General features: G+C 65.2%; 2 protein-coding genes across 9 annotated transcripts; one reads left to right on the top strand and one right to left on the bottom strand.

Annotated features, from left to right (window-relative positions):
- Positions 1–125: 125 nt before the first annotated feature.
- Positions 126–1,528, bottom strand: PANO1 (proapoptotic nucleolar protein 1). Its single transcript, XM_073022660.1, is given in 6 exon segments — positions 126–133; positions 465–968; positions 971–1,159; positions 1,162–1,377; positions 1,380–1,510; positions 1,512–1,528. Coding segments are annotated over 6 exon segments (1,065 nt in total).
- SLC25A22 (solute carrier family 25 member 22) lies at positions 880–8,633 on the top strand. Of its 8 annotated transcripts, none has more exons than XM_007994767.3 (10): positions 880–960; positions 3,972–4,154; positions 4,240–4,365; positions 4,636–4,691; positions 5,523–5,613; positions 6,183–6,301; positions 6,444–6,618; positions 6,727–6,881; positions 6,968–7,043; positions 7,117–8,633. In XM_007994767.3, exons 2-10 carry the CDS (start codon positions 4,135–4,137, stop codon positions 7,268–7,270), a joined length of 972 nt encoding a protein of 323 aa, XP_007992958.1. In that variant the 5' UTR covers positions 880–960; positions 3,972–4,134; the 3' UTR covers positions 7,271–8,633. The 8 variants fall into 8 exon arrangements, with proteins under 8 accessions (XP_007992958.1, XP_037854696.1, XP_007993131.1 ...); XM_037998768.2 differs by lacking the exon at positions 880–960 and adding an exon at positions 1,023–1,043; XM_007994940.3 differs by lacking the exon at positions 880–960 and adding an exon at positions 1,159–1,739.
- The last annotated feature ends 332 nt before the right edge of the window (positions 8,634–8,965 follow it).

Below are 8,965 nucleotides of genomic sequence, written 5' to 3'. Positions count from 1 at the left end.
TTGGAGGGTGGGGGTGGCGGGGTAATCAGAGGCCTGGACCCTGCGGGGAGGGAGCCCTTTGTGCACAGATGCCCCACAGCCTGGCCCTGTTCTCTCCCACTGTGCCTGGGTCCTCCTGTGGGTCCTCATCTTCCTGGGAGTGAGGAGCTGTGCTACAAAGTAACCCATGTGGGATTTTTTTTTTTTTTGAGATGGAATTTCTGTCACCCAGGCTGGAGTGCAGTGGTATGATCTCAGCTCACTGCAACCTCCACCTCCCAGGTTCAAGTAATTCTCCTGCTTCAACCTCTTGAGTAGCTGGGACTAGAGGCACTTGCCACCACACCGGGCTAATTTTTGTATTTTTAGTAGACGCGGTGGGGGGGCGGTTTCACCTTGTTGGCCAGGCTGGTCTCGAACTCCTGACCTCAAGTGATCCGCCTGCCTTGGCCTCCCAAAGTGCCGGGATTGCAGGCGTGAGCCACTGTGCCCAGCCCCGAGTGGGGTGCTTTGGATACAAAGTTGCTGTTCGGCAGGCGGTGTTGTGCCTCCACTTCTCCACTTCATTGGCCCAGCAGTTCCACGGAGCACCTGTGTCTGCACTGGAGGCCACGCCTCCCCCAGGGCACCCTCATCCACCGGCGCTCTGCCACCTGCCCGGGCCCCGCGGGTCCTTGTCCCTGCAGGGGCCTGAGGCCTGAAACCAAGAAAGGACCTTGGGGACGCGCGGCCCGGTCTCTGCGCGCAAAACTGCCACCCTGCCCGGGGCGCGGGGGGGGGACCCGGGGCGAGGAGGCGGGTGGGCGCGTGGCTGTGGCCTGTCTGGGCGCAGTAGCCTCGGCGGCCGGGAGGGGGAGCCGAAGCCCGGAGGAGGCCGAGGGCGGAGCGCGCGCAGCGCCGAGCGGACGCGCCTCCCCGCCTAGGTGCTGGCCGAGCGCGCGGCGGGGCGGGGAGGCGAACGCGGCGGCGGCGGCGAGCGCGGTGAGTGCCCGGCGGTTCCCTTCTGCGCCCATCCGGGCGCGGCCGGGCTGCGGGGGCGAGAGGTCCCGCGGCGGCCGAGGAAGGTGACAGCTGCCCGAACAACGTGGCCTGGCGGGCGGGACGGGGGGTCCTGGACCAGCGGATGCTCGGATCCGCGACTGCCCTGGCGTGACTCGGCCCCGACGGTGCCGGGCGCGCTCCCGCACACACGTGTCCCCCATGGTGGATGTCTGGGGCCCGAGTCCAAGGAAGAGAGACCGAGCCATGTGGGACGCACACGTGGGAGTTCACTGGACATCTGTGGACACGTGCGTGGCCGGAGTCGCGGTGGCCAGGCGGAGGACGGAGCGGTCGGCCGAGCCCCAGCAGTGGGGCAGGGGCCTGAGCCGGCCTCCGAGCGCAGAGAGCGGCCCCCCGCTTCTCCTTTGTCCTCTGGCCGAGGCATCGCGAAGTTGGAGACCCCTTCCGGGACCCTCCAGCCAGCAGGATAGAAAGCACCGCCCCAAGAGGACGGGGACAGCGGGAGATTGAATGGGGAGCCGCCAGCCAGACGGAGCCTCACCCCCATTGCCTTTCTTGGGGGTAGGAGGAGCCTGGCGGCTGCTTGGGAGGAGGATTTTACCCCTGCAGATTCGGAAGCAGCGGTATCTTCCTGTAGTGTGGTCTCTGCTCTCCTGCTCTCTCCCTGGCTTGCCTGTGGCCTCGGTTTGCCTGACTATGAAGGGGGAACAGTGACGGCTCACAGCCCTGGGCCCGGCCGCGGCTGCAGGGTTTCTATGGTAACATCAGTGCAGGGGGAGGGCCCTGGCCAGCTGTCTCATAAGCCAGGGGTGGGAACTGCCGAGTGAGGACAGAAAGGTGGGGTTGGCGTTCAGACGGAACCCCTGCTGGTTCCTCCCTATGCAGAGCCCCTCGCTGTCCTCATTCTCCACCCAGAAGCTCCTCTCCGCTGCAGTGGGTGCTGTGCGGGCCCAGGCCTGCCTCTCCGCCCTGGGATCTCTAGACCTGCTTCTCTTCCTGGGACTAATGGCCGCTCCCCACTGATTTCCAGGATTGCTCCCATCATGCAGGTGTCCTCGTCCCAGACTGGAGATAGGCTCCCAGGAGGAAGGGGATTGCTTAGTCCCTGGTGGGCCAGGGTACACCCCTGGGAGGGACTAGAGCGGAGATGAAGGGCCCAGGGCAGCCTGGAGAGCTGTGGCCAGTCTGCACCCAAATAGTGGGCCGGGGGGGGGGGGGCGGGCTGCTGGGAGAGATCAGGTTGAAGTTCAGAGGTCAGCTCGTCACCACCACTGGCTGAGGCAGGGAGAGGCAGGTCTCCTGGTGGTGAAGCCCTGAGTGGGATGGGGGTGGGGCAGAGGGCTCTGGGCATGCCAGCTCCCATGCCCTCTGGACCTGTCAGGTGAGCAGGGCCTGTGGGTGGCACCAGTGGCCTCTGAGACCCAGCCAGCCCTTCCCTGTGGACAGCAGGCCTTTTTTTGTGGCCCAGCATGAGGCTTCCCTGACATGCATCTGCCCTAACAGATAGATCCCACAGACACGAGTGGGTGTCAGCCCATCTCTGCCCCACAGCACCGGATTCCCTGTCCAGGTACACATAGGATACCCTGGCCCGGAGAAAGCCTCATCCTCAGAGTACCAGCCCTAGACAGATCCAGGCCAGGAAATGCTGGAGGGTTCAACCCACAGGCAGCAGACAGGAACCCGTGTGTGCCGGGGGCGTGGTGGCCACGCGCTGAGGTCCCTGCTGGTGCGTGGTGTGTGCCAGGTCAGCCTGAGTCAGACCCGCCCCTGCTCATCCCTCCTCTCAAGGCTGTGGGAAGCCTCCGCTTGCCCAAAGTGAAAGAGAAAGTAGCCCCCTGCAGGCCCGCCCCACCCCGCCCCACGGCCAATCCCTGCAGCCCCTCGCCGCCTCCCCCGGCAGCTTCCCCTCCTGTGTGAGTGCCGGGCTGGAGTGTGGAGAAGCCGTCCAGAGTGAGTGCCTGGGGCAGAGTGAGAACAGGACCAGCGGGCAGGTGGTGGAGTGGGGGTCGGTGGTGGATGGCCCAGCCCTGGAAAGCCAAGGTGAAGGTCAGGAGTCCCTGAGGATCTGTGGGTGTGAGCCAGCCGTGTGGCCCTGGGCAACGGCACTGCCGGTGCCCGAAACAGCTGGCCTCTGGGGGACCCAGGGTGAGGAGGGAAGGCCCCCGAAGGTGGGATTTTATGGCCATGACCTTATGGGAGGCCCCTGAGGCTGTGGCTCCCCAGCCCTGCCGCTTAGTGCGAGAGGCCCGTTCTCCTCTCCTCTGTAGGGGATGGGGGTGCCAGCCACAGGGGGCCTCAGAAGGCCAGCCATCCCCCACCCCCAAGGCTTCCAGGGGTCCCATCACTGGATACATCATTCTGTGTATCCATGAGTGAAACTCCTGGGAGGGGTGGAGGGGAGGAAGGTGGGCAAGGGGCTGGCTGTGAGGGGTGTGGGCTTCTTGGGGAGGAGCTCTGCAGGCCCTGGGTGGAGCTGCTGTGGGAGGAGAGCTATACCTGGGACGGCTGAGCCCAGGTCGGCAGGGGGTCTTAGGGCGCCCGGGACCTCAGCCCCAAGCTCGAAGGGGGCAGGTGCTGGCTGCTTCTCTCTGTGCTGAAGGATGTGGGGGATGGTCACCACAGCTGTCCAGGTCAAGGTGCTCCGGTAGGCACCCTGGCACCGGCCCCTGGCACTGCCCTCAGAGGTGCCTGGCCCTTTAAAAGCCGGAGCTGGCCAGGGTGCACGTGAGCCCGAGCGTGAGCGCGCGTGTGAGGCTGGCTGGGAAGACGCTGGCGGTGGGGAGGGGGGGATTGAAAGGAAGCCAGGTGGTCCCAGGGGTGGGCATGGGACTGGGTGGCAGGTGCCTCCTGCTGCTGCACCCTCAGGACACAGTGACAGCTCCCGTCTGGGGTGGTGGGTGACAGGCTGCATGTGAGAGGGAGGCTGGGGGAGGATTACTCTTCAGGCGGCCCCACCCTCACTCATTCCCATCCCCTCTTCCTTCCAGGACCGAAGGGGCGGTTGCTGAAGCCTGGAAATTCCCCTGAAGGTGGAGCACCGCCCAACCCCCCTGGGTCCCAGCCTCCCTCAAGGCCTCTTCCACCTCCACCTCCACCCCGCCCGGCCTGGCATCTACCTCTTCGGCTCCTACCTGGGCACGATCGAGTTAAATGGCTGATAAGCAGATCAGGTCAGATTCCAGTCCTGGCTGCATGCCCCGCCCCCACCCTGACCCATGGTCGCAGAAACCCGTTCTGACACTCCTGTCCACGCAGCCTGCCAGCCAAGCTCATCAATGGCGGCATCGCCGGGCTGATTGGGGTCACCTGCGTGTTCCCCATCGACCTGGCCAAGACCAGGCTGCAGAACCAGCAGAACGGCCAGCGCATGTACACAAGCATGTGAGTGTGCCAGGCGGTCCTGGGGAGTAGGCCCAGCATGTGGCAGCACAGGAGGCGGTGGAGGGGGGGCTCTGCTCCTGTGCCCCTCACCCTGTTTGACAGAAGGGAAACTGGAGGCAGGCAGGCCTGGGGGAGATCCCATGTGGGTCAGGACTGGGGTCAGGGCTGGGCTGAGGACTTGGCCTCTTACGTCAGCCCTAGACAGTCCAGGGACCCCGGCCTCCGGCTGGCCCCAGCTGGCCCCGGCTCACCCTGTCCCCTTGGCCACAGGTCCGACTGCCTCATCAAGACTATCCGCTCCGAGGGATACTTTGGCATGTACCGGGGTAAGGCTTGACTTGGCTCGGCTCGAGATGGGCAGGCCTGGATAGCGCCCGCCAGTCGTGGCAAGGAGCGGTGGGGAGGCAGGGCAGGGCAGCCAGCCTGGGCCTGGTGTGTGAGTGTGGATGTGTCTGGGGGGGCTGTGCCTGTGCAGGGGACTGGATCTCTGGTGAGTGGCAGTTCTCAGCCCCTCCCGTGGCAACTCCCCGCCCCCGCTTAGTGCCTGGTGCGTGGGACGCCACAGTACATCTGTGTCCTCTGTGGTGGCCACAGCCGCCTCTGCTTTCTGGGACAGGCTGGACCCCGTTTATGGCTGGGGATGGGAGGGAGTAGGGGGAATTACTGCAAATCGGCTTAGGACGCCATCCGGAGCCTGGATTTGGTAGAAGCTCTGCAGCCCTGAGCCCTCGGCACTGAGATGGGGGCTCTCCACAGCCTCCCCCAAACTCTGGCCCACTCCAGACCACATGCTCGGGTGACTTCTGGCCCCAGTCCCCTGCCAGCACAAGCACCCTCTGTCCCCTAGGGAGGGAGGGGTTTCCCAGGGAGGGCTCAGGGGCTCCGGGATGATCCCCATACTCCTAGCAGCAAGATGCTGTCCAGAATCAGAGACAGATGCAGTGGGCACGGGAACGCCTGAACCAGAGGTGCTGCCCCATCCCTGCCTGGCCCCGCCCCACCTGGCACACACCAGGCCCAAATGTGGGTGAGAGGGCAGGAGATGGTGGCCAGGAGTGACTGGGATGGGGCTTTGACGGCCAGGCAGCAAGTCCTGGCCAAGCACCTCCCCACCCAGGCCACCGAGCATGTCCCCCAGCTGACCCCCTGCTCCACAGGAGCCGCTGTGAACTTGACCCTCGTCACCCCCGAGAAGGCCATCAAGTTGGCAGCCAACGACTTCTTCCGACATCAGCTCTCCAAGGATGGGTGAGCGCCCTGCCTGGCAGACACTCAAGGGGTCTTGGGCTCCAGACAAAGGAGGGGTCCACCCGGCCATCTGGGTCCCACCTGGGGGCTCCGCCTGTCTTCAGCCCCTTCCTTGGGGCTTCTCTGAGCTTGTGGGGTGGCCTCCCTCCTTTCCCCTGACCAGGGGAGCAGAGCAGATGCCATATCAGTGGGGCTCTGGCCTGGCAGCCCTTGGCCCCCAGCTGCTGCCTGTGTAGTAAGCCAGGGCTTGAGGGCACTGACTGGCTCCCCCATTGCTGGACGAGGGCTTCAAGGGCAGCCCCTTTTTAGGGCACTCGACCCCCAATTTCCCATTTTCCTTTATTGGAGACAGCCCCACTGCCCTCCCCAGGCCCTTGCCTGTGGGGCTGTCTGTCCATCGGGCTCCCCCCTGCCTGCTGCTGCAGGGCCGGAGACTGGGGCTGTACCCCCACAGGCCTGGATCTGCCTCCACAGCTCCCACCATCCTCTGCGCCCAGGCACGGTGGGCAGCCCCGAGGGTGGCAGGTAGGCCTGTCTTCCCGCTCACCGCAGCCTTGCCCCTACTACAGGCAGAAGCTGACCCTGCTTAAAGAGATGCTGGCAGGCTGTGGGGCTGGCACCTGCCAGGTGATCGTGACCACGCCCATGGAGATGCTGAAGATCCAGCTGCAGGATGCAGGGCGCATCGGTGAGGGCGGGAGGAGGGAGGGGAGAGGGCAGAGGTGCGGGAAGGGGTGAGGGCGAGGGGAGGGCAGGGACACAGGGAGGGCCAGAGCGTGTCCCCTGCCCGCTTTGCACAGAAGAAGAGACAGCAGCCTCTTTGTCCGCAGCCGCCCAGAGGAAGATCCTGGCTGCCCAGGGCCAGCTCTCGGCCCAGGGGGGTGCCCAGCCCTCAGTGGAGGCTCCAGCTGCCCCTCGGCCTACGGCCACCCAGCTGACCCGTGACCTGCTGCGAAGCCGCGGCATTGCTGGTCTCTACAAGGGACTTGGGGCCACGCTGCTCAGGTAGGAGGCACAGGGTGGATGGGAGGAGGGAGGGGGGAGGCCGGCCTGCCCAACCCACCACCTCCTGTCCACCACCTCCTGTCCCCATGGCCACCTCACTCCCCACAGGGACGTTCCCTTCTCCGTGGTCTACTTCCCGCTTTTTGCCAACCTGAACCAGCTGGGCCGCCCAGCGTCCGAGGAGAAGTCGCCTTTCTACGTGTCCTTCCTGGCCGGCTGTGTGGCCGGGAGTGCTGCCGCTGTGGCAGTCAACCCCTGTGATGGTCAGTGCATGGGACAGCGCCCGGCTGGGGATGGGGCGGGACTGAGCCCTTGGCCAGGCTCACACTGACCCCAGCGTCCCTTGCAGTGGTGAAGACGCGGCTCCAGTCACTTCAGCGAGGCGTCAATGAGGACACCTACTCTGGGTTCCTGGACTGTGCCAGGTGGGGAGGTCCCACAGGGGCTGGGGCCTGGGGGCCTGCGTACCGGGCTGACCCTCCCCTCCTTCCTCCACAGGAAGATCCTGCGGCACGAGGGCCCCTCAGCCTTCCTGAAGGGTGCCTACTGCCGCGCGCTGGTCATCGCACCCCTTTTCGGCATCGCACAGGTGGTCTACTTCCTGGGCATCGCGGAGTCCCTGCTGGGGCTACTGCAGGACCCCCAGGCCTGAGCCCAGCGCCCGCTCTACCCCAGCTAGCCGGGCAGGGCTGGTGTGGGGCTGGAGCCAGGCAGCTAGCCCAGGACGGAGCAAGGGAAGACCCCTCCCCAGCCCTCCTGTTGGCAGGGGCAGCAGGGGACAGGGTGCAGGGTCCACGTAGGTGGTGCACACGCGAGCCCCCCGGGGTGCTGCCTGCATCGTTGGGATCAATGTCTTATTTATGTAGAAAATGCAGAAATCTTTACATTCCTCAAGCTAGCCCCTGCCCCAATCCTGCCCTGGCCTGAACACCCCCAGGGACAGAGCTGGTCTCTGGGCTGGGGGCCCCCAGGCCTGGGTTGGGCAGGCTGGACCATACCCCCAGCCCACCGGTTCCAGTCTCCACGGCCGTCCTGGTCCACACAGGGACCCTGCACAAACCTATTTATTGAATCTGCTGGGCCCAAGCGGCTCTCCAGCCCTTCCGTCCTTCCCCAGCCGCTCTTGTCGCCTTGGCAGGACTGGACTCTGCCTCCCTGGCCAGCCTTGCAAGAGGACCGGGATCTCCTGCCCTCTCTATTGAGCCAGGAATCCCAAGCGAGGGGTTGCCCCGGGGTCTGACTCTCAGGGCAAGCCCGTCACCCACTGTGGGACTTTGTGGTGGGCCCCTCAGCTCCCACCCCAGGCTGGGGCCCAGACTGTGAGGTCTGTGTGTGTGTGTGTGTGTGTGTGTGTGTGTGGTGGGGCTCTGGCCTGGCTCTTGGGGATGGGGCTGCCGGGGACTGCCCCCCTTCCCGCTGCGGCCAGGCGCTCTGTGTGCTGTGTGTGTCCCAGGCTCTGTTGACCCCGTCCAGGAACTTAGTTACCCAGCCTGACCTCTCTTCTGAGATTGGCCAGGGAGCGGGGCAGGCAAGGGGACCAGTGTGGAGCCTGAGGGTGCCTGCCCTGCTCTGGAGGGAGGGCCAGGAGCTGCCGCCCACCCCAAGTCCTCTCAGGGCCCACCCTCCTCTTTCGGCCTTTGCATAAGGCTCCTGGGTACGCTCCAGAAGCCCCATTCCCCTCTGCCTCCAGGCCGAGCCCTGCTGTGAGCCGAAGCTCTCCCTGCCCCACCCTGGCCATGTGATCGTGTTGGTGACAGACCCTGATGTGCTGGTGCTGTGTCCCCAAAACCGGGGCCCTCCACGGAGGCCCCTTCCCAGCGACACTACCTGGGGCTCAGGCCCGGACCCCTCCAGTTCACGGTTGCTCCTGGGAGCTGCCCCTCCCGTCACATCTGAACCTTGGAAGCTGCTGCTGCTGCTTTACAGAATTATATTTTTTTCTTTTGAAGAGTTTTAAGAAGTTGTAACTTTTTGTGTCTTGTCATGTCAGAGGATAAATAAATATTCTAAGTAGATGCTGCTGTCTGGGGGTCTGTTTGGGGGCAGGAGAGGGCAGTCCCCTCTTCCCATAACTGGCTCCCTTCAGACTGCAGGGCTATGCCTGCGCACCCACCCACCGACCAAGGGGCACCCTGGCCTGGCGGGGATGCTGGGCGGGACCCGCCTCCTGCCTCTGGCAGTCCCAGATGGGACTTGAACCCTGCAGTTGCTCTCCCTGACCCTAAGGTTCTCCCCCCACCATCTAGGGTGGAGCTGGGTTTGCGGACCCCGCAGTTCCCGGCGGGGCGGGGCCCCGTCGCCCCTCCCCTTTCCCCTCCCCTTCCCCGCCCTCCTGCGCCGGGAGCAG

The sequence above is a fragment of the Chlorocebus sabaeus genome, chromosome 1, assembly GCF_047675955.1.
Source record: "Chlorocebus sabaeus isolate Y175 chromosome 1, mChlSab1.0.hap1, whole genome shotgun sequence".
Classification (NCBI taxonomy): Eukaryota; Metazoa; Chordata; class Mammalia; order Primates; family Cercopithecidae; genus Chlorocebus; species Chlorocebus sabaeus.
The sequence above is the reverse complement of the archived record's forward strand: the minus strand, read 5'-3'. Positions and strand labels throughout refer to the sequence as shown.